The 25,412-nt window shown below is 36.4% G+C and overlaps 1 protein-coding gene across 3 annotated transcripts in view; it reads right to left on the bottom strand.

Moving 5' to 3' along the window:
• Positions 1 to 25,412, bottom strand: part of TAF4B (TATA-box binding protein associated factor 4b) — a 162,156-nt gene that overhangs the window by 84,124 nt on the left and 52,620 nt on the right. For all 3 annotated transcript variants that reach the window (XR_008291818.1, XM_027068680.2, XM_053206431.1), the window contains 4 exons: positions 18,213 to 18,382; positions 13,330 to 13,460; positions 8,364 to 8,489; positions 1,691 to 1,747 (listed from right to left, as the gene is read on the bottom strand). Coding sequence is in view for 2 of the 3 variants with exons in the window: in XM_027068680.2 (XP_026924481.1) it covers positions 1,691 to 1,747; positions 8,364 to 8,489; positions 13,330 to 13,460; positions 18,213 to 18,382 (484 nt within the window). In the remaining variant the exon portion in view is untranslated. The remainder of the gene's footprint in view (positions 1 to 1,690; positions 1,748 to 8,363; positions 8,490 to 13,329; positions 13,461 to 18,212; positions 18,383 to 25,412) is intronic.

Below are 25,412 nucleotides of genomic sequence, written 5' to 3'. Positions count from 1 at the left end.
CTGAAGGAAAAATTAATCAATCCAGATGTTAATGAAGGTTTTTGAAAAAGGAAAAGATGGGATAAGATTTTTAAAGATAAAAGGGCAAGCTTTCTGATATGTGTTTTCCCAAAAGGGGGTGGAATCACAAGAAAGTAAGATAAGCATCTAATCGGTCCTTAATTGAAACAAAGAGGAATGCTTGTGTTTCAGAACAATAGGTTGTCCATTCCCAAATACCTATGAAGCCAGGCTTGCTTAAAGAGGGTAATGGGTATAGTTCTCATACTAATTTTTTCAGATAGCATCTTTAGATAAATTTTCTGCTGAACAGAAATGAGTATTAGAAGTGTTCTGTTGTTGAAATGTGTCTGACTTCAATCCTTTCTAATGTTCTCCCTTTCCAGTTCTCCTCATCTCAATCCAGAAGAAACCTCTCCATCCAGAGTTCATGCATTTTCCTTCTCTATTTTAGTGAAAACATACCACACTGATTGTAAGAATCTTACTAGATTTCCATTTGTTTTGCCTCAGCTCCTACATTAATCCAAACAATAAGGGCCTTGAAAACATTCATAAATAACCTGCTGCTGCTGGCACCTAGGAGCCGAGTGCTGCAATGTTAAGCAACAACAAATTTCATAGTTCAAGAGGCACAGTTAAGGAAAAAGGTTGCTCAGGAAATCACTCTTATTTAGCACAAAGATCCTTAAAAATTGCATGAAATCAGTCAAGTAACTATAGAAACCAATTTCTTCAGCTCCATATCACACGTCTCACACCTCAATTGTCTTTATTATCGTCTGCTGTCAGATCCTTAATCAGAAATGTGAACAGGCTTGATGATTTATTCAGCAGGGAAAAGAATCTGTAGGTCAAGTGAAAAATTTCACACACACCCAAACACACACCACATCTTCAACCTTAGGTACTTTCATTTCCTTCTGTTCTCAGCAGCTCTGGGGGCAACTCCAGTGAGATCCAATATTAAGGCTCAATTAAAATAAGCTCCAATTAGTGGAGCTTTTTTCTCTGGGGCTAGAAAAGTCAGGAAATGGATATTGGGAAATGTAAAAAGTCAGCTACTGAGAGGAGGCTGCAGACATAAATGAACTTATTTGTTGATTTCTACAGTTGCTATGCAGAGGCCTCTGGGAGTAAAAGCTTAACCAGTCTAAGCTATAAACTAAAACCCCTGCAGCTAAACATGAACTGTGTGAAACAAGGGCTCCATTCCAGAACAGAAAACTGCTGGGCCCAGAAAATTAAAAGCCAGAGGCGTTTTCCATTTAAAACTAAATCCCAGTACCACCTCCCAGCCAAAGAATTATAAGCAGTATCAGATTTACAAAACGAACAATTACCCTGGAAAAATGTAGCCTATTGTACAGTCCCAGATGCTAAATCTCAGAAGTTTCTTTTTTTTTTTTCTTTTTTTAATCCCACATTATATTCCTCCAAGTACACCACTGTAGTTTACAAAGAGCCATTTCTAGACAGGCCTAAGCCTTGAAAATAAATTTTAAAAAGAGAGCACATAACTCATTGACCTCATTTGAAGTACTGCCCTTGCCTTGAGCAGTTCCTGTCCTTCCCCAAGGCTTCTGCAAATGGTATGCAACAGCAAAATAAACCCTGACCTAATTGCCAGGAGAGAGCTGCCAACCTTCCCTCCAACACAAAGACAAGCATGGTAACTTGAAAGTCCTACCTCTTTGGCTTTCTGCTTTAATCTCAGCTGTTCTGGATCTTCTTTATTGGAACGACTCTATCAAAGGAAAAGAAAATTTTAATAGAAATTACTAGCATCTAAACACCATAGTTGCCGTTAAATATTTAATAAATGACAATTTTCTCTTGTGATTGAAAACCTTAGCTCCGGGGGAAAATGCCTCAATCCAGTCTGGTGCACTCCCTCCGTTACGCCCCCTCCCTCCCATCATCTGGGCCGGCTGCTGCGGCTCTAGCCCCAAGGAAGCTTATACTGAAAATGATGCTAACGATGTCAGTCAGGTCCAGTTGAGGCATGACGCTGTTCTTGTTAGAACACTAAAAATTAAAAAACGGATGGTACAGATGAAGGAAAAGAATAGAAGGATAATTGTTGGCTCAAATGAAGGAAAGCAATCAACACTGGCTAATCTTCAGGTGAAGCCATTTTGGAAAAACCTATGGTATTTCAAGGACTATTAAAACCAAGACTATTAAAATCAATGTATAAAACTGTTGAATCAGTATACCGGATGCCTGATTAACTGGCATATAACTTAATATTAACACTGTATGCTAATTAATTGGAATTAAAATAAAAACTTAAAAATAAATCACATAAAATCAGGAACCTGATGGACTTTGAACCAAATCACTATCTCTTTCAAAGTAGAATTTTAAAAAATTAAGTAGGAAATACACCCCAGTGTTTTCATTAGAGTATCTTGTCATCTCTGGGTCCTCCAAAGCACTTACTTGAATGCTGTGCACAATTAAATGCCCAATAAATGTTTATTAAATATTGCTTTCCATACTGATTCAGTTCAACATTCCAAAAATGAATAATCTTACAGGATTGCTGTAAGGAGAAAACTATCTTCTGTATGCAATACTATGATGAAACCAACAGTAGGGAACTTCATTTCTGAAACTATGAACATTTGTCCACTGAAAAATATGCTGCAGAGTATTCTTTTTTCTGTAACAAAGTTATCTAACTCCTTATAAATATGTGTTCTATGAAATGAAACATCAGCTACCTAAAGGTAGCTAACAAAATAAAAGCTAAAGGTATTTTCTTATTTACTAAATTTACTGGATACATTTTACTGATTTATTGGTATTTTTGTTAAGGAAAGAAAGAAACCGTTTAGATTTAAAAGTGCCTTGTAATTTTAAACACTTTAATTAAATACCTACATAAGACTCCACCAAAGCTAATAATTTTCTTCTTCATTTTGTCCCCTTTCTATTAAACTTTTTAAAAAATGATTATATATTTTTGAGAGACAGAGACAGTATATGAGCAGAAGGGCAGAGAGAGAGAGGGAGACACAGAATCTGAAGCAGGCTCCAGGCTCTGAGCTGTCAGCACAGAACCCATTGAGGGGCCCGAACCCATGCACTATGAGATCATGACCTGATCTGAAGTCAGACGCCCAACCGACTGAGCTACCCAGGCACCCCGTCCCCTATCTGTTAAAGCAACTTCACTTCAGCCCAAACTAAGATAAAATCCTTATTATTCCACTTATATTAAGAGACAAGCAGTGAGTATATATGCACTTATATAAAAATGTGTGTCTGTACATATATATGTGTATATATATTTGTGAGTATATAATTTTTGCCCCAGTATGAAATGGGTACATTTGAGTAGCAAGTCTTTGTCAGTCAAACAGTATTTAATGATTATTCATAGTATAAATTCTACTCTATGTGCCTATTTTGAGCCTGGAGATACAGAAATGAAATAACAAGATGAAGTCCTGCTTTCAAGAGACTTATATTTTAAGAAAATAATAAAACAATAAATTTTATAAAAATTAAATACAGTTATGATTTGTAAAGCATTTATGATGGGGAAAATAAAAAAACAATTACTGATAGTGATAAGTTATAGTAAAGAAAATAAAATTGGGGGCACCTGCACAGCTCAGTCAGGTGGGCATCCAACTCTTGATTTTGGCTCAGGTCATGATCCCAGGGTCATGGGGTCAAGTTCTGCATCAGGCTCTGTGATGAGCATGGAGCCTGCTTAACATTCTCTCTCTCCCCCACCTCCTCTACCCTGCCCTCTCTCTCAAATAAAAATAAAAATAAAATAAAATATGTAATAGAGGAAGGAGTATGTGTGGGGGGGTAGTACTTCTTTAGCTAGGAAGGGAGAAAAGACATCTGAAAGAAGTGATATTTGAGTAGAGATCTGAATGACAAGAAGGAGGCGGCCATGCAAAGATATGGGGGAAGAATACGCCAAGCAAAAGGCACAGTCATTGCAAAAGACTTAAAATGGAATAAGCTTGGTGAAAGAGGAGTGCCTGGGTGGCTCAGTCAGTTGAGCATCCGACTCTTGATTTTGTCTCAGGTCATGATCTCATGAGCTCTATGTCAGGCTTAGAGCTGACAATGTGGAGCCTGCTTGAGATTCCCTCTCTCCCTCTCTCTGCCCCTCCCCTACTCACAAACTCGTGCATTGTGTGCTCTCTTTCTCAAAATAAATAAACAAACTTTAAAAATTAAGTAAAGAAAGAAGGCCCAGGTAGCTAGAACATAGAGAAAAGTTGAAAGAGATGGATTGGAGACCACATAGGCCATGATAAGGAGTTGGGGTTTAATTCTAGTTATAAGAAAAAGCCACTATAGGGCTTGGAGCACAGGAGTGAGATGCCACTGATACAACACCTTAGATCACTCGGGCTGCTATGCAGTGGATGCAGAACTGTAGGGACCCAAGATTGGAGGTACAGGCACACAGAACAATGGAGGAGACTACTCTAAAACAACCATTGTTTTATTTTTTTAGGTTTATTTATTTATTGAGAGAGACAGAGACTGAGGGAGTCGGGGAGGGGCAGAGAGAGAGAGAGAGAGAGAGAGAGAGAGAGAGAGAGAGAGAATCCCAAGCAGGCTCTGTGCTGATCAGCACAGAGCCCGATGTGGGGCTTGAACTCACAAAACTGTGAGATCATGACCTGAGACAAAACCAAGAGTTGGACATTCAACCAAATGAGCCACCAAGGTGCCCCTAAAACAACCATTGTTTTAGAAAAAGAGAAGGGCAGCTTGGACTAGTGTCATAACAGAGAAGATGATGATAAATGATCAGGTTGAAATATATTTGAGGCAGATTTATTGATGAACTGGATATAGGGTGTGAAGTAAAGAGAATTAAGGATGATTTCCTAGGATTCTAGTCTAAGCAACTGGAAGGGTGAGAATTCCAACTTTCTGAGAGGATGAAGACCAGAGCAGATGTAGGACACAGGAACTCAACTTTCAGGTTTAGATGCCTAATTAGCTAAGATGCACACTTGCACCCTCAAAGAAGGTCAGCAAGACTGGAGCAAAACGAGTGAAGAAGGGAGGGATAGAATGAGCTCAGAGAGGGAGGTGGGTACCTTTTAAGATCTGGTAAGAAGTTTGGATTTTATTTTAAATGCAAGAGGAAGTCACTGAGGTTTTCAAGTAATAGAGGCACACATGATTTGTTATGAAAACACTATTCTGACAAGAGTATGAAAAACGGATTGTAAAAGGAAAACAAGATCAGTTAGGAGACATTACAAAAGTCCAAGTGAAAGATGACTTAGACCAGAGAGGTGACACTGGTGATAAAGAGACGATGAAGACTACATCTGGGAAACAGAACAGGAAGTAAACTGGATGTAGGGAGAGGAAAAGGAGTTAAAGGTGATTCCTAAGTTTTCTGGTTTGAACATCAAGGAAAACAATTGTGTTGTTTACTAAGTTAGGAAAACCTATTAAGAGTAAAAGGTATTTTGAGTGCGGAGGAAAATCATAAAACCTGGGATACTCTAATATTTAGAAGTCTGGCAAAGGAAGAAAAACCAAGAGAGAATGAGACTATATTATATCCAATAATAACTAAACAAGTATTCAATAGTTTATGACTTTGTTTACAGCACAGTAATTGGAAATAAAATATGCATAAACCACCTCATCACATTGACTGTGTGCTTGCTTATAATACTTGACAGCTCAAGGAAGAGCATCTTCCTGCCCCAGCTGTCCTTCCCAGCTCAAGAGGGGTCAGCATGGGGACTGAGGCAGTGAGAAACAGCACAGTGATAAGGTTGTGGTGCACCACTTCCTTGTGAGGGTTGGGGACATGAAGTTATAGACCAGTGGCCAAGAATGCGGGGTGATGAAGGGCTGGGGAGACCGACCAAGGCATGGCCAGTGAGTATGGCTACTAATTACACAGGCAATGAAATGAAGGCAGGGGAAACAGTGGTAGCAGACAGAGAAGGCAGCCAGCATGGCTGTTTTGGAGATTAGTTACACGGAGCAAGTAAGTAAATTGAGCACATAAGAAAATAAATTGAGGATAACAAGAGTCAAGTATCTGACTAAGGAGAAAGTATTTATAAACATGGAAAGGTTTAGGCTAGAAAAAGTCCTAGGATATTGGAGTCGGAGGTATCCATATAAATTATGGTTTTAGAACATATACACACAAATAGTTACAAATGTATGTTTGTGTATATATAGATACATGGGTACATACATATACACCATACGTATGTTTCCTAGATGTGTCCACTTGACAGGGCCTACATGTGATGACACCCCATTAGCAATGAGCACACTGTAAGCTCTACTCTTGGTTTCTGGACAACATCCTCAACTAAAAAGACACAAGATTCTTTAGGGGAAATGGCTGATTCCAGGGCTGAGGAAGGACAAGCAAAAGCTGGGCCTGGAACATCTTGTGTCAGAAAGTAAGGACAAGCTCAGGGAATGATGGGAAACATGAGTAACAGAGAAAAGTGCCAGCTGGAAGGGTCTCCCACTCAGGAGGAATTTGAGCATCAAAATAATAATTAATAGTAATGGATTACAACCTGTTGAATCACACAGAAATCCAAGAGGCCATACAGATATCAATGAATGCATGCATGAATAAATGAATAAAAGAGAAAGGAAAGCTCTTCCACATAGAATGCTAATAAACGTAGAAGAGGATGAGAATTTAAAAATCACTATTTGCGTATTTATAAGTGGTGCCCATCATAGAAGTGACTGATTCAGGTAGACACCATCTGTGGGTGCTAAAGTGGATACACAGAGGTTTGATGAGGAAGGGGATACTGATATAATCCTGGAATGTCTTCCTATGAAAAACTGATTAGAAAAGGGAAAGTGGCAAATTTAAAATGAAGAGAATTGACAGGCACCCACACAACTGGGTGATCAAGGTTGCCTTTTGATATAATCAGCTGGGAAGAATGTATATATTCCTGCCAAGAATTCATGACCTAAGACATGAGGAAATATCAGATGAACCCAGGAATTATTAGTCACCCTATAGATGGTAAGGCCTATACTCCTGAAACTTGTCAAAGACATGAGGGAGAAAGTCAGAAATCTAACTGAAGGAGTCTGAAAAAGAGAGGGCAACAAATAAAACACATATTGCTGAATGGAAGAATAAACCATGGAGGAAAAGGAGAATGAGCCGAGACAGCTGGTGAAATCTGAATGGGGTCTGTGGATTACATGGCAGTGTTATATTGTTCACAGCCTGATTTGGAGGGTTATACAGCAGAATGTCCTGTTTTCACAAATACATGCTAGAATGTTTAGCAGTGATGGGACATCATGGCTGAAGCCTGCTTTCAAAAGGTTCAGAGAAAGGCTAATTAGAGATGATAATTGCACTACTTGTAAATACTAAAAAAAAAAACAAAACAAAAAAACACCTCTGAATTCAAAGAAAGAACAACAAAGGAATGAAAGAGAATAATGATAGTGTGTGTGTGTGTGTGTGTGTGTGTGTGTGTGTGCAGAAAGGATAGAGATGGAGAAAATGCGGTAAAATGTTAAAAATGGGGGGCATCTGAGAAAAGGAGAGGAGGATTCTTTGTACAGTACAGCAACTTTCCTGGTAAGTATGAAATACTTCAAAATAAATTAATTTTTAAACAGGTGATTCGTATGTGATTAGGAACAAATACTCTGATATGGGAGACTGACAATAACACTAAAAATTAAAACTAAGGTGTTTAAAACAAAAAATAAGTCTAGTGCCCAACCTTTATGACTACATGCAAAGGCCCTAGGACTACAAGGAAATGTGAAGCAACAAAATGCAAACCATGGTAGAACCAGCTTTCAGGCCATCAGGCACTAACAGTTCAGGAAAATGTTTCAATAAAGAAGAAAGGAAATAAATATAGTTATATATATTTATAAGATAAATACTTTTCTTCTTACCTGTTCTTTCATTCTCTAACCCATTTCTGCCCATGCTATATTTTGCTCCATATAATCCTAATTAATCCTAATTTTACCCATAAATTTCCAAATTTTCCTCTCTCAGATTCAACTTGGCACATATCAAATTATATCCCTAAAAAGACCTTGAGCATTTTTAAAAAACATTTTTACTTAAGGGTAGTAGGTATGATCCTAGGCACACAGGAATTGAGAATGAGGAGATAAAAGATTATATCTCATTAAGCTAAATTAGCTGACAGTCACTGTATGACACTATCCTGGCTGTGAGAGACTTTGTTAGTAATCTCATTTCAAGAAATCCTTCAGAGAAATCTCAAAGCTTAATAAAAACAAGACAGTCAACCAACAATAAAGCCAATTCTGACCTCCTTGCCAGGCCACGTTCAATCATAAATCATGGAGGCTCTTACCTTGGCTACCCTAAGTAGCATTTCTCTTTCTTCTAAATCCTTTCTCTGCTTCTCCAATTGATCTAGCTTTTCAAGAAATTTGAGCTGTGATCTGGTATCACTAGACAGGATGTAATTTTCACTTGCCTGGAAAAAAAGAAAAAAAAAGATTCCTAATGATCCTTAGGCAACACATTCTACATGAGGTTTAATAAATCAGCTAAAGACAATAATACCAACATACATAGGGAGCTAAATTTTCAAGATGTAATATTTGTATTTCTGATAATACAAACAACAACAAAAAAACCTTAATCATCCTTGAAAGTTGAGAGGTTATTAAGCATTCAAATTTCAGAGCTTTCCTAGAAAGCCACAAGGGGGAAGAAAAGAGAATTAAGCCAAGCAAATCCTAACAATAGGAAGTAGAAAGCAAGAAGTAGAAAGCATGTACCTATAATCTAAAATCTGTTTAGTTAAATTATTGTCCCATCTCTGCAGACCTTACTATGTTTAATGAAATCTCAGGCCTGTCAAAGACAAAATCAAAACCAAACAAAAAAATCCCAAACAAAAAAACAATCACTTCACTAAAAAATACATCAAAGATGAAAGTTACCACCCCCATTTCCATTGCTGGATTGGTCTAACCTTGACAAGTGAGTACAACTTCAATCAAAATAGAACATAAGATGAAATGGCAAACATTTAATATCCTAAACCTTGTTTTGAGGACTCTTTTAAGCTATGAACTTGGACAGAAACTAAAGTCAAAGAAAGTAAGTAGATAATTTATAAATGAGAGCCATAACAGAGAAGTATAATTATTTGTCTTAATTTGCTCCATAAAATGATAAAATTTACACTGCTTTATTTATTTTGATATTCTAGAGTGTAAGACAGTGCTTTCCAATCTAAATATTTTTAAAATTTTCTTCATCTATCTTTCTAATACACCTAAGATGGGGATTGGCGGATGCAATCTTCCCAATCAGCATTTAAGATATCCTGCCATCTAGTCATCTCAGTAAATCAGACACCCAAAATATGGGACAGAGCCTGTGGGAGACTGTATAACAGGAAAACTTAAAGTTTTTAAACATTTAGTGTAACAGTCAGTGCCTGGCTTGGAAATCATAGGTATAGCACCAAGCCCATCTTTGTTTTATCCCATGCTTATGGTTGATTCAATTAACTGGGACCAAGAGATTTCATATGCCCAAGATTCTTTCTAAATTAAATTTTTATTGTTGGTATTTAACTAGATCAAAAGAGTATTACCGTAGTATAACAAACAAGGATGTATTAGTGCTACTTATTTTAGTTCATGTTTAATACAAAATGAATTCTCAAATGCTTTTAAAGTTAAATAATACAAGATAGAATATGGAATACATTATAGGCCAACCATGAGGCATAAACATAATAACCAGTGGTTTCTTAAATACTTCATCTTTACCATTTGTGTGCTCAGATACTCTGGGGATAGTTTACTGACTTAATTTAATTTTAAAAGGACAACAAACACTAAATTAAAAAGAAACACAGACTTTCTAAAATTTAACCCAATCTCATCCCCATGCTAAGACCCCTTCTTCTTCTCCCAATTTAGATACAACTGCCTCTGGTTTAATGCATCCTTCCTTTATTCTTACAGATGCTAAGCAAATGAGTGTCTCCCCTATTCCTAGTGATTCCCCAAACTTATTTAAACAACAGTAACCCCATCTTACCACGTTGCTTCCTGTCTACCACACAGGCCTAACCCAAGTCTTTATGTTACGTTGAATAGGGTGGTTTAACAATGAAAATATAAGGACTCAGACCAAATGATAAAACCATTATTATTATCCCATCTAAAGGAAGCACAAAGCCCCTTTCAACTAGAAAACACTGAAGCTTCTCCATGACCACTGGCGTGCAGAAGACTATCTTCGGCTGGAAAACACCTGGCAGCAAGATCAAAAGCTCTGTGTCACATGTGTCACTTTCTACTTCTTTACTTAAATCTCAGTTTATGGACTATGATTAATTAGATAATTATATCTAAACATGTGAAAGATTACCAAAAGTAGATGGATGTCAAATGAAAAGAGATGGTGGGATTTTGCTTTTAATAAAAGTAAGCTTGTTTTTGTGAAATTCATAGGGTAAAAATTCCCACACTGTACAGATAAAAATAAATCCTATCAGGGATGAACTAAAATGTAAGGACAGAGCTAAATCTGTGACAATGATTATTATAAGATCAAAGTCTACAAAACAAATATAATTTTGAACTAGATCCAAATGTAACTAAATGATTATTACTTCTGTTTAAAGAAGGATGATAATGTAGTACAAATTCTGACAGTGGCATTAGTTGCACTAAGTAATGAGTGTGGGGAAAGGCAAGCAGGGGAAAATCAATTAGGTTATGGTTAAGGAAGTGTTAGCTTTAAGCTAAGTTACTGAGGTTCCAGGTGGGGTAGATATTATCCATTGTGCCTTGGGCAACAAAATCCTTAGAACATATGCTATTAATATACAACAGAAGAATTCTATCTGAAGACTGGAACACACAACAGTGACTTGGATGACAGAATAATAAACATTACATGGAAATATTCTATTCCATACTAAATTATACCATTATGTTTTATATAGAAACTGCCCACTATAAATAAAAGTGTACTCATATATCTCTGAAACAGTTCAGTGACTGAGGTGGGAATAGGGGATAATCCAGGCTGGAAAAATTTTGAAGACTTTTAAAAGTTACAGTAAAAAGCCAAAAAGAAAGACTATTGTCCCCACATCCCAGTATTAAAGGTAAACTGATATAGGTCAAATTAGATTATTACAAATTTAGGATGTTAATTGTAATAACGAAGGTAGCCGTCAATAAAATATCTAAAAATACATACACAACAGGAAACGAGAAGGGTATCAAAATAGTACACAACAACAACAAAAATCAAACCAAAGAGGTAGTAATAACAGATAAGGGATTTAAAAAAAGCTACAATGCACACAGAAAAATAGTCAAATATCATAAGTTCCTCCTTATGAGTAATCACTTTAAATGTAAACGGATTAAACTCCCCAATCAAAAGGTAGAGACTAACATTATCCAAACCAACAAGCTGCCTTACAAGAGATTCACTTTAGATGAAAGCATATGAACAGACTGAAAGCGAAAAGATGGAAAAAAGATTTCATGCAAATAATAACCAAAGAAAGCAGGTGTGGCTATACTGATACCAGGTAAGATAAACTTTAAGTCAACAATTGTTAAAAGACATAAACAAGGACATGATATGTTGACAAAAGAGTCAATTCATCAAGAAGATATACATACCAGACAACAGAGTCCCTAAATTTATGAAGCAAATGACAGAACTAAAAACAGAAATAGGGGTCTACAATAACAACTGAAGTCTTCAATACCTCCCTTTCAATAATGGGTAGAATTCCTAGACAAAGATCAATAAGGAAATAGAGGACTTAACATTATAAACCAACTAGATCTACCAGACATTTATGAATACTCCCCCCAAAAACAGAATACGCATTCTGCTCAAGTGTGCGTCGAATATTCTCTAAGACAGATCCTACGTTAGGCCACACAATAAGCCTAAATAAATTTTAAATGATTGACTCACACAATCTCCTCTGCCCATACGGAATGAAGCTAGAAATCAACAATAAAACAGAAATTAAAAATTTCACAAATATGTGGCAACTCAACAGCATACTCTCAAACAACCATCTGATCAAAGAAATCTCAAAGGAAATCAGAAAATACTTAGAGATAAATGAAAACAAAAACACAATGTTCCAACATTGGAACATTACACTTACAGAATGCAGTGAAAGCAGTGCTCAGAGGGAAATTTATAGCAGTAAATGCCCACATTAAAAAAAGGAAGATCTCAAACCAATAACCTATTTTATATTTTAAGGAAATAAAATTAAAAAATGAAAGTGGGATCATTACTGCTGACCTTACAGAAGTAAAAAGGATTATAAGAGAACACTATAAAAAACTATATGCTAACAAATTAGGCCCAAGAAGAAATGGACAAATTCTAAAAACACACAAAAATAGTGAAAGTGTTTTTTTTCCCCACAGCTTTTTCTCCTCGTGATCACATATTTTTAAGCCAGTCCAGCAAATTCTCACAAAGATTTATACAACTATAAATAGTTCTTCCAAAGTTCTAAATAAAGCAGAAAGGAGAGAAAATAGAATGATTCCTCCAGGGAACTTACCAGTGATGTGGTAACTGATATTTCCCTGAGCTCCTTTTAACCCATGGCAAAGACATTGTGACAATGACCATTCTCACAAACTCAAGACCTCATAAGGTAACCCACATGCTGCACAAAATCTAGCCAACATTTCTTGATATAGGAGGAAAAGGTTATCTTTTTCTTTTTCATCCGTCACCACCCAATAAATTTGCTCTCCACCAAAACCATAATGCAAATAAATCAAGTGCTTTCATCTTCATGATGGCAAGCGATTTGGTTCATACCACAAGGGACAAGACAGGCTATCCTTGCATTTAATTTGTTTAAAAAGCAGCCAATAATGATAATGAGCGGCACCAGCATTAGCACTCAATGCAATTATTTAACTTATTAAAAAGGAACAACAATGCTAGCAGATTACAGATCACTGAAGAGAACACAGCTATCCAATATTCCATTCTAACACATTCTCCCTCCTAATCAAAAGCTGTAGAAGTCTGAGGCAGAACAGATGCATATCTCAATCTACACTGACACAAAAGCTTTGGACACAATTTTAAACTCTATTTGTCATGTAAGCACATCTAAATCAGGCAAATTAGGAATGAAACTTTGTCTACCAGTATGAACTACATCTTGACCATTTCCTTTATAAAAATATACTTAGAATATGAGTCCACACCAAAAAACTATCTTTAACACAACAAAGAGGAAAGAGGAGAGTCTGTATTTCTTTAATGATTTCCTTTACCTTGTATGTTGTCATTCGATGCTGAGCAATTGTAGTCAGTTTTTCTAGAAGGCCTCGTAATCGCTCCTGTGTTGCATGGGAGATCAAGTTCACAGCATCAGAGTTAAGTTCTGTAATGTCATGCTTTTTACCTGTGGAAGCAGAGAAAATCCATTACGTGTTTTAGTAGTGGCTGATAATTGAAATAATTAGCACAGCAGGTATTCTGTTCCCCCTGGAAGTCATACCCATTATGAATAAAGGTTTGGAGATTATGATTTTCCTGGTAAAGTCACAACTTCAAAGATCTTAGACATTACATTAATAAAACCTAGCCTGAAGCCTCAGAAAATATAGACATTGTTTCACTTAGCCTCTAGAATCATTCTCCTTGCAAGGTCATTTATAGGACAAAGTTAATAAGAACACAAATCAAGTCTAGTGTTCAGGGAGGAAAATGGTAACTGCAGAAATTAGTGCCGTATTCTGTTAATTTCAGTAATTAAAAAAATAGAAAATTACATTTTGCCCTGTTTGACACTGTTAACAATTTACGACATTTATTTCAATGAATTCAGATTGTGGGTCTCTGTTACTGCCTTGTCTACAAGACATACCTACATTCCTTTTGTCCATTACCAAACATGCTTATTTTGCTTTAACTCATGTTCTGATAAACTGGCCTGGTAATTAATTTATAAGTTGAAATAGATTCAAAACCTCATCATTTCACTCCTCCATTTGAATAATTTCTCTCTCACTATATCTCATTCCATAAATAAACCAAACTTCTATTCTTCTTTCTGCTAACTAGGAAGAAAGATTCAAGAAAACAACTTGGACCACATACCCAAAGGCAGAAGGCTCATTTATAAATCAATCTTATCAGTTTTTGAGTAATAATTCCTCAGCTCAGTGAACCACCTGTATCAACAGAGACCTAATTCTAAAGATATAGCCAATTAGGTTGGCTAATTTAAATGAGTTTTTAATAGTACTATTGTGTTTATTTTTAACAAACATAAGAGTTTGCTTTTGCACTCTCATCTGAAACATACTCTTAAATACTCCCAGTGTGAATGAGTACAGCAAAATAGCAAAGATAGGCTTTAATTAAAAGCCAACAAATCTTATATTCATTCTTTAACACTATTTCATAATAAATGTTAAACTTAAACTTCACAGTATAGGCTATAGGATGTGAGGGCTACCTGGCTGTGACATCTGATCACCAGGGTGGGTGTGGCTGATCTGGCTGCCAAGGTGCAGTACCTTTCCTCTCTCAGTGTTCCTTGTTCATCCCTCCCAAAGCTACATGTTCCTTGAACTGACAGAACTGGATAGAGGAGGGCCATTCTTTGGTCAGGGGTATGTGAGTAGCTGCATTCCCTTACTAGAACCTCCAAAAAAGCGCTCAAGGTCCAAAATGCAGGCTATAGCAAAGCAGACAGGAAGAAGATATAAAACTATTTAGCCTCTCCTAAGCCAAACCTTCAAAATGTGGTTCGTTGCTATCTAGCAAAACTGAATTCATCGCCAATTTTAGATTCAAGCAGGGAAAAAACACTACAAAGCCAAAGCTACTCTACTAAAACTGTCAGCATACATAAATAGCAGAGGTCTTCTACATAAAGGACACAACTTCAAAATCATCCAATGATTAAAGTTACAACTAAACATAAGTAGATGGGTGATGACATGTCAGTTCATGACTAAGGGAAAGGAAATGAACACATAGAAATATGTAGTGTTTTGGAGGGAAACTTCAAAAATAATTTTATATGTATTTATAAAATCGTTTATCCTATGTAAAAAAAAAATTCATGTTTTAGAGTATTAGAAATAAACAAGTGAGGGGATTTGCAGACAATTCCAGGGTTTAACGAACACTCAAATGTTCTAATATCTTTACTCCACTGATAATAAAACATGACAAAGTTACCAAGTTACAACACCTGGGTGGCTCAGTTGGTTGAGCGTCCAACTCTTGATTTCAGCTCAGATCACGATCCCAGAGTTGTGGGACCGAGCCCTGTGTCAGACTCTGCACTGAGCATGTGGAGCCTTGCTTAAGATTCCCTCTCTTCCTCCCTCCCTCCCTCTCTCTCCCCCTCAACCCCTCTCCCCCACTTGTGCTCACTCTCTAAAATTAAAAAAAAAAAAAAAAAATTCCCACTTTTAAATATAACACTCTCTTTAAATCAACATAGTTGATTAAAAAAATCTAGCTGGTACTTGAAAGCTTGTTATGTGATTTTATAGAATGTCTGTAATTTAATTTAGGTAATTAACAAAAAAAGGAAAAACATTGGCATGTTTACTATCCTAACATTTAAGTAGAAAAACCTTCCAAAAAAAATTCTCTGGAACTTTGGACTATTAAGGAATAGCCCTGGTTCTGATCTGTTCTGTAAAGATGGAATTTTACTATAAATGGAAAACATTCCTAGAAATACATAATTCCACTCACTCTATAGTTTTATTGTTTTTTAAAAAGCTTAGGTAATTCAGAAGTAAGAAGTTTTGCAATTTTCTATCCTAGTAAGTGACACATTTGTGATTATTAAGGACTGAAAATACAAATAGCTGTTCCCAGAATTCTTCTTGAAAACAGAGGCTGGCAAATTAAATTTGATCTCTTTTTGTATATGAAGTTCGATAGGGATACAGTCTTGCCTATTTGTTTACATATTCTCTAAGGCTGCTCTTGCAATGTAATAGCAGAGTTGAGCAGCCGTGATACAAACCACATGGCCCACAAAGTGGCAAATATTTACTATCTGACCCTTTGTAGAGAAAAATTGCCCATCCCTGTCCTAAATGATCAAACTGTTCTTGCAATGCCAAAGACTTTCCTATCATATAATCAAAGTTTAAGTCAAATTAAAAACAAAATTTGTTAGGGGGTGGGGTGGGAACGAATAAAACTAAGTATCTACTTCTACTCTACCAAAGCTCTAGATAATTATATAGTTACATGGAGTCATTACCAGTAAGTTTCCTAAGCCATCACAGGATGGTAAAATGTGTCTTCCAAAATTAAGGAACTGGCTCCTATACCGTACACAACACTTAGGCAAAGAAGAAATTGAAACGGTAAGAAAGGAAAACGCGGCATCTGGGTGGCTCAGTCAGCTGAGTGTCGGACTCTTGATTTCAACTCAGGTCACGATCCCAGGGACATGGGATTAAGCCCTGCTTAGGTCTCTGAGCTTCACACTGAGCACTGAGCTTGGAGTACACTTAAGATTTTCTTTCTCTCTTTCTGAATCTTGCCCCCTTCCCACCTGTCTCATGCTCTGTCTCTAAAGTTAAAAAATAAATAAAAATAAAAATAAAAATAAAAATAAAGGAAAGGGAAGAAAGAAGGAAAAGGAGAAGGAGAGGGCACGGAGAAAAGTCAAACAAAATGCAAGCAAACACCAAACATTTTAACAAGAGCTCTTCTGAATTCCTATACTTTTGGACTGCTTATAAATTCTAGTTTTTCATAATAAAAGAAAGATAACATACCCAAGTTACATTAGAGATTTAAAAAAAAAGGTGCAGGAGATCAAACATTTATTATTTTGCAAAACAGATTTAAAATATGTAATAGTAATGTACTTTGTAGTCTTTAAAAATACCATGGTGGCTCAGTTGGTTGAGCATCTTTTGATTTCAGCTCAGGTCATGATCCCAGGGTCATGGGATGCAGTCCCACACTGGGCTCCGTGCTGAGCATGGAGCCTGCTTAAGATTCTCTCCCTCTCTCTCTCCCTCTTTCCTACTCGTTCTGTCTCCCTCAAAAAAAAAAAAAAAAAAAAATACCATGGGTATAATCAGAAATCTTCAGATTTTTGTGTTAGGGCTTCAATATAAAATATAAAGATTCTTGGGGTGCCTTAGTGGCTCAGTCTGTTAAGCATCCAACTTCAGCTGGGGTCATGGTCCTGCAGTTCATGGGATGGAGCCCCACCCACATCAGGCTGTCTGCTGTCAGCACAGAGCCTGCTTTGGATCCTCTGCCTCTCTCTCTCTCTTTCTCTCTCAAGTATAAACATTTAATAATTATAATAATAACAAAAATAATAATAATAAAGATTCTTACTAAAGTATACTCAAAGGTCACTAGTATTGACCTCCCAAATTTGATATGGGAGAAGGGACTCCAAAAAGTCCCAGGGTTAGGACACAAGAAATGAGATAACTCACAGGCAATATTCTCTCTCCAAACTGTCTCATTTCTCAGTCAATATGGGGAGAGTGCAGTCTCTCACATTACTACAAGTTTGGTATTAAAGAACAACAAAAAAGCTGTGTGGCTCCAGAACAAAACTGGTACATTTTTTCCACTTCCTTCTACACACTGCAGCCATCTAATAGCTACTTTTGGACCCAGAAAGACACCTAGTATTTTAATTTAGTTCTTTTAGGGCAACAAGTTTAATTTCAGGGTTGAGATTTAAAAAAAAAAAAAAAAAAAGGGACTTACTCTCAACTTCTGTATTTCTGTTCCACAATATTTGGCAGTTTCTGTATTTCATAAACATCAACTTGTAATGTATGCATGCACATGTATACATATGTACTTAAGTCCAAGCAAGAAAGGAACAGGACAGAAAAAAAATTGTATGTCATGTGTACAAATTCACATAAAAATACACACATCTTTTTCTAAGAAATATAAATAAAATATTAACTTCTATTATCTAAACCCAAAACAGTAGGTTATGATTTAAGTTACATTAGTAGTTCTTAAAATGAAACGCCTCTTTCTAGAACACCCATGAAATCCTGATTCTTTCCACAGCCTTATTTAAGCCTTAGAGTTCCAGGAACACCAACCCAGGCTGTCTCTTTTGATAATACTTTCCCTGGAACAGACAGTACTCTCAGGTCAACAATCATAAGTCTGCACTTACCAATGTCTAAAATTCTCTTTTGTAGAGCTCCAATGAAAAGAAATGGTTCATCTTTACATGACTGAACAAGTGTGCCAACCAAGTCAGAGTTTGTTGCTAAGATGCAAGCATTTTCTTCACTGAGGTTGACCCCTGCCATGGAAGCCACATCATTGATGTCATCTTCATCTCTAAGAGGAAAAAAAGATAGCTTTTTGGTGGTGGTGGTGGTTGGTGATCTGTACATGAATGATTTAAGAGAGCAAAGAATTACAGATCTTTCCTTATAACTACAGACATTAATTTCTCAATTCATCCAAGCAAGAGAACTGAACAATAGCTATCTTTCCCTGGAAGCTTTTAAAATTAATTGATATGTCTAACCATTAGTGTATATTTAATCAGAAAGATGATTCAGAAGCAACTGTGTCTCCTAGTGTCCATCTCTCTGTCTTTCAGTTTAGTCAATGAGGGACTTGGGAGTTAAACTAAGTTATCCACAAATACCCTGAAATGAAGAGACAAAGAAATGAAAACAGACTTCTTTGTTTTCATCCAAGATGATTAAATGCCCTCTGATTTCCCCAGTGTACTCTACTGTTCCACTGAGGAACAGGAGAAATCCCCTGGTCCTCAAAGGTCCGTACCCACATAAAGACCCTTGAAAAGAAGCTTTCTTGACTAACTATTCTGAAACCAAATGGTTAAAACTAGTTATGATTTTCTGCCTGAGACTTTTGGTGTGCTCCATCTGTACCAACTGAATTCATTAAACCACATCCTCGAGCAAATGGCTGCAAAGGTCTACATACAAGATATAAAATTATACACACACACACATACTAACATGACATATATATAAAACACAAAATATGTTTGAGCTCCTTGCATCGCACCAGCAAAATTAAATAGTTGTTTTTATCTAACAGGATTGCTACATGGCTACAGTGCTAAGATGAGCGTATCTGTTTAAGGGTAGAGAAGAGAGAAAAGAAATACAAAAATTCCCTCACAGCATCCTTATCACCGTATGTAATAACAAGCAGGTTACCGATCATAACTCACCTATCAACGCATAACATAATTTACACAAACATGATTATATAAAAAAGATGTTGCTTCTCTTTATTGCATGGGCCAAATGGTATATCATGTGGTCTCATGTCAATAGATTTAAATTATGAAACTCCCTGTGGTAATGCATTTGTGCATGGGAAAGGGAAATAAATTATAATTGTCAAGTACTCAAGAAATGAAGGCCTCTGGTGTTCCACTTTAAAAAGCAGTGTTTAGGGGTGAGGGGGAAAGAGACGATGCTCAAACATATATGAGAGATTAAAAAAAAAACAAAAACAAATAAATAAAAGAAAGCTAGACACGGCAGTTGAAAGTGAGAGATAGAACAATAGTCTCATAATCTGAACAGATTTAAAACCCTAACATTCAGAGGTGAGTCTTTACAAAGGGAAAAATAAAACATGCAATACAAAGAAACTATACAAAAATGCTTGCAGTCCGCCTTATCAAATGTCACAGAGGTACTGTCAGAAGTATGAATGCCAAAAATGGTTCTAAGAATTATTTTGCCACCTACATAGTGTTTCCAGAAACATCTAAACATGTAAACATCTTAAGTGTAAGAATGGCACACACCATAAACCCAAAGATGGACCAAGATCCAAATAAAAAAATAAAAGGTCTGAGTGAAAAATATTTCTAAAAACCCCAGGTCTCAAGAGGCACCTGGCTGGCTCAGTCAGTAGAGCATGTGGTTCTTGATCTTGGGGTTGTGAGTTTGAGCCTCACGTTGAGGGTAAAGATTACCTTAAAGTGCAAAAAACAAACAAAAAACCCGATATATCAAGGGAATGAAAAGACAAGCTAAACAAACTGGGAGAAAATATTTGTAAAAGGCATCAGATAAAGGACTGTTATCCAAAATACACAAAGAACTCCTAAAACTCAGCAATAATAAAACAAACCAATTAAAAAATGGGCCAAAGACCTAACAGATGCCTCACCAAAGATGTACGGATAGCAAAGAAGCATATGAAAAGATGCTCCACATCCTTTCACCAGAGAAATATACATTAAAATGAGATAACACTAAACATCTGTTTGAAAAGGCAAAATCCTAAACACTGACATCAAATGCTGGTGAGGATGTGGAGCAACAGGAACTCGCATTCACTGCTGGTGGGAATGCCAAATGGTAGTCACCCTGGAAGACAATTTGGCAGTGTATTACAGAACTAAACATACTTTTACTGTACAATCCAACAACCACACTTCTATTTACCCAAAGGAGTTGGAAACTTATGTCCACACAAAAACTTGTACACAGATGTTTAGAGCAGCTTCAAAGATAACAGATAAAACTTGGAAATAATCATGATGTCCTTCAGTAACTAAATGTATAAATAAATTGTGGCATATCCAGACAATGGAGTTTTAAGTGCTAAAAAAAAAAAAAAAAATTGAGATGTCACACCATGAAAAGACATACAGGGAAACTTAAATGCATATTACTAAGTGAAAAAAGTCAATCTGAAAAGGCTACATAATGTACGATACCAACCATATGACATTCTGGAAAAGGCAAACTAAAAAGACCGGCAGTTGCCAGAGATTTAGCGAGGAGAGAGATGAATAGCCAGAACACAGAATTTTTAGGGCAGTGAAAGTACTCTGTATGATACTATAATGTTGGATACACATCATTATACATTTGTTAAAACCCATAGGATGTACTACACCAACAGCAAACTGTAATGTAAATTTTGGACTTTGAGGGATACTGATGGCCAATGCAGGTTTGTCAACTGTGACAAATGATCACTATGGTGGGAGATGTTGATAATGAGGGAGGTGATGCATGTGTGGGATTAGGGGAATTCTCTGTATCTTCCGAACAATTTTGCTGTGAACCTAAACCTGCTTTAATAAACAATATCTATTTTTTTTAAGAAAGGCCAACTACACATTAATGAAGAGCTAGTTCACTCTAAAATTGAAACCTAACCAGTTATTTACCATCTCTAGGACTCAAATTTCCTTTAAAAATGAGTAACTTAGGGGTGCCTGGGTGGCTCAGTCGGTTGAGCATCCGACTTCAGCTCAGGTCATCATCTCACAGCTTGTGGGTTCAAGCCCCTTGTCAGGCTCTGTGCTGATGGCTCAGAACCTGGAGCCTGCTTTGGATTCTGTGTCTCCCTCTCTCTCTGCCCCTCCCCAGCTCATGCTCTGTCTCTGCCTCTGCCTCTCAAAAATAAATAAAAATTAAAAAATAAAAATTAATAAAAAAAATTTTTTTAAATGAGTAACTTAGATTAGGTGTTTTCAAAGGTCCCTCTCAGCCACTTAAAAGAATGAGGCAGTCCTCTTTGACCTGATACAGAGCAACTGCCAAGGAGTACTATGGAGCAGGAAAAAAAAAAAAAAGAGGTAGAGAAGAAACTGTCCCTTGGGAAACAAACAGACACGCAGACACACACACACACACACACACACACACACATACACATATGGGTATAACCTCACATATCTCTGGAAAGATAAATGAGAAATTCTCTGGAGAGGAAAACAGGGAAGTAGGGATAGGAAAGACTTACTTTATACCACAGTATACTCTTTTCTACCTTTTGATGCTGTACTATGTACATGAATTACCCAATAAAAATTATTAGTGATATTTAAAAAATAGTAAATAAACATGTAGGAAAAGAAACCTGGAAATAGAAAACATGAAGTTTAGACATATAACATCAATCTTCCCTTAAAAAGAAAATCAGAATTGCTTAAGGTAGGGGGGCCTGGGTGGCTCAGTCTGTTAAGCATCCAACTTCGGCTCAAGTCATGATCTCACAGTTCCTGAGTTCAAGCCCCACATCGGGCTCTGTGCTAACAGCTCAGAGTCTGGAGCCTGCTTCGGATTCTGTGTCTCCTTCTCTCCCTCTCTGCACCCCCTCCCCCCGCACACCATTCACACTGTCTCTGTCTCTCTCAAAAATAACATTTAAAAAAGTAGAATTGTTTAAGGTATATAAAACATGGTCTTTACACACATGTACACAACACCAAATGCTTACAATCTCAGATGTTTGTCAGGTACACAGGCCCTATAAACTGCAATTTGCTTCCAAGGGGTTTCTGCATACTCCCTGTTGAAATCTCACACACAGGCTGCAGAGAACAGTACCAGGCATACTTACTACCAGTACTTACTAGTACTTACTACCAGAGTACTAAAAATGAACAGAATTCATCAATGAGGAGACAGTCCCATGTTTTTAAGAATCTTCTTGCAGCCCTCCTCTGAAATAAGCAAGGAACTAACTGCCCAATAAGATTTGTTCGTGCCTGCCTTTCCTCCTCCTATTTGGCCCCAAGCTGAACACAGCTCCCTCTAGTACAGCTGTCAGTTGCTATGGTTACCGAGGGCGGCAGCAATAGAGAGGAAGACCCCTACTGAGGCAAGAGGAAAAGGTGCCACAGTAAATAGCACCCAAGCCATTTAACACTTCCTCTAAGACAGGAGGCAGACTGATGGAAAGAAAAGACAACACAATGCTGTAACAGCATTATCAATAAAGCTAAGATAGGCCAGGACAGTATTAAAGGCTTTGATGTTGAAGCAAAGTTGTGATTTCGGTTTGGTTTTAATTCTGAAGAAGAAAATGAGACTCTCTGAACTATATCTTCAAGTCTTCTGATCTAATGCAGTGTCTTTTTATGAAGGTACTATGAAAAATAATCTGTTCTGTTTTCTTTTTAAGATATGCAAAAAGGAAATTTAATAATGCCTTAATAGAAAAAGCTTTCCAATTCAAGATTCTGTGGGTTGTAATGAGTTACTATGTAAAAATTAAAGAAGCATTACCCAATTATCATTAATGTCTTGCAATCTGGCTTCTAAAACGGATCTAATTCTTTAGCTTTTGATAAAGTTATCCACTGCTTATGCCTGACTTCTTAAATCTCTTCCACCCTCTTAAGATCTATACCAGCACCAGACTGATTCTTCTAAAGTAGAGAGAATCATATTACTCTCCTGTTTAAAAATCTCTCACGCTGCCAATAACTTAACTTGATATTCAAGGTTTTCCAGGTAATGACCTTAACTTAGCACTCTTACCTCCCATTACTATCACACAGCTCATACTGATTCTGGCCTTGCTCAGAACATTCCCTACTTCCAGTTCTAGTCTTCAAACTCCTCTTTGATTATCTTTCAGTTGTCAAAAGTCTTAGCTATATCCCAGTCCTTTTCAAACGCGTAGTTTAGAAATGCCACTTTAATTTGTTTTAAACTTTTGTTTTTATGTTTTTACTTTGTTTTTATGCTAATAAAATACTAATACTGATACTTTAAAAAAAAGCATGTGCCCAATTGCTCCAACTTTTTAACTTCTGAGAGCATGTTTTGTCTCTGTTATGGTAGGTTTTACTCTGCTTCCTATTCTAAAAATCAGCATATTTCAAGGGATAACCTGTATTAAGCCCCCCCCCAACACACACACACTAATAACTTTACTGAAATGCAATACAGCACGTCCCCACTTGTCTGGGAGGGGGACTTGGATATTCCAAGGTAGTCTTTACATACTCCACCACAGCACTTACTCTACCATATTTTAAGCACTGGATTACTTGCTTATCTCCCATATTAACCTATGAATGAGGGCAGAAAGTGTCTTTCATTTCCAGGATTATGCTTCATATAGTAAATATTCAATAAATGGTAAATAAATGAACATATGGTTATTTTGTAAATACAAAAAAAATCAGCCTATTTCTCTTAAACTCCTACTAGACTAACTGTATTGATTATATTCAACAAATATATTAAGTATAATAAATATATTATTTTTATCACCTCTCTCATTCTTAGCAGAGTAGTATGTAAATGGTAAATAGTTGAGGAAACTTCCATGCATTCAGAACAGTGTGCTATTTATCTATTACAATATACTGAGAAGAACAGTGGGTAAAAATGAGAAGTCGAACTGCCCATAGTGTAATCCTCACTGCCAGTTATTATCTGTATGAAATAAAGCAAATCAATCCTTCTAGACCTGCACTGTCAGTAAAATGGAGACAATAACAATCCCTACATATTAGACTGAAGATTGAAGGAAGTAATTCATATCATGGGAAAAGGAATTAGTTTAATATACAAAGAGCTCCTACAAATAACTAAGGAAAGAACCTATGATCCAATGGAAAAATGGACAAACCACAAGAATTTTCAGTTAACAGAAAGTTTAAAATGACTCAAAAATAAGATGTTTGACTCATAAGAGAAATATAAGATATAACCTTTCACCTGTTAGACTGGCAAAAACTTGTTAATAAAGTTCATCAGAACATGTGAAAATATGCTATTGTAAGCTTTGCTGCTCAGCGTAATTTGTAAATCTAACCTCTGTGGAGATTTACTTGATATTATCTGACAATTTAAAATGAATAAGCACTTCTTTCTAGAAATTATGTGAAATGATAGCCACTGCAGCTTTGTTTTCCTAGCACAAAACACTGGAAATAGCTTAACTATCATTATTATGTAACCATCATTATGTAACTGATAAAAATCTCAAATCACAATGAATATACACTGGGATAGCACAATCTCCAAGATTTATTACTACTAAGTTGTAAAAAACAAAATGTAAAACATGATGTATTGTATACTACCATCTATTTTGAGAAAATTACATCCAGAAAAATACACAAGAATTTGCTAACAGTGGTTGGCTCTAGAATGGAAACCTGGGTAGCAGAGTGAAAAAGAAGCAAGGGAGAACCATATTTTTCCATTGTGTATCCTTTTTTCCTTTTGAATATTGTACAAAATATATATATTACTTAGTAGAATAAATTTGTTTAGAAAGTATAAAGAAAAAATTTACTTTAAGATCAAATTTTTCCCTTAGATTACTAATCTCTGGTAAAATAATTTTGCCTTCAATCCTTTTTTTTTTTTTTAACCACCCTCAAGCATAACCTCTATACCATAGCCAGCACATAAACTCACACAACACCCCATTCATTCCTCTTTCATGCCTCTGTGAAGTTATTTTTCTCATGGGAAATCCCTTTTGTCTTTCCTTTTGACTCAAATGTAGTGTAACATACTGAAGGATTTCCCAAACCTTAGTGATTTTAAGAACCACCCAGGAGTATGTTCAAAATGCAGGTCTCACAATCAAATACACACCCATT

This window comes from Acinonyx jubatus, chromosome D3 (genome assembly GCF_027475565.1).
Source record: "Acinonyx jubatus isolate Ajub_Pintada_27869175 chromosome D3, VMU_Ajub_asm_v1.0, whole genome shotgun sequence".
Classification (NCBI taxonomy): Eukaryota; Metazoa; Chordata; class Mammalia; order Carnivora; family Felidae; genus Acinonyx; species Acinonyx jubatus.
The sequence above is the reverse complement of the archived record's forward strand: the minus strand, read 5'-3'. Positions and strand labels throughout refer to the sequence as shown.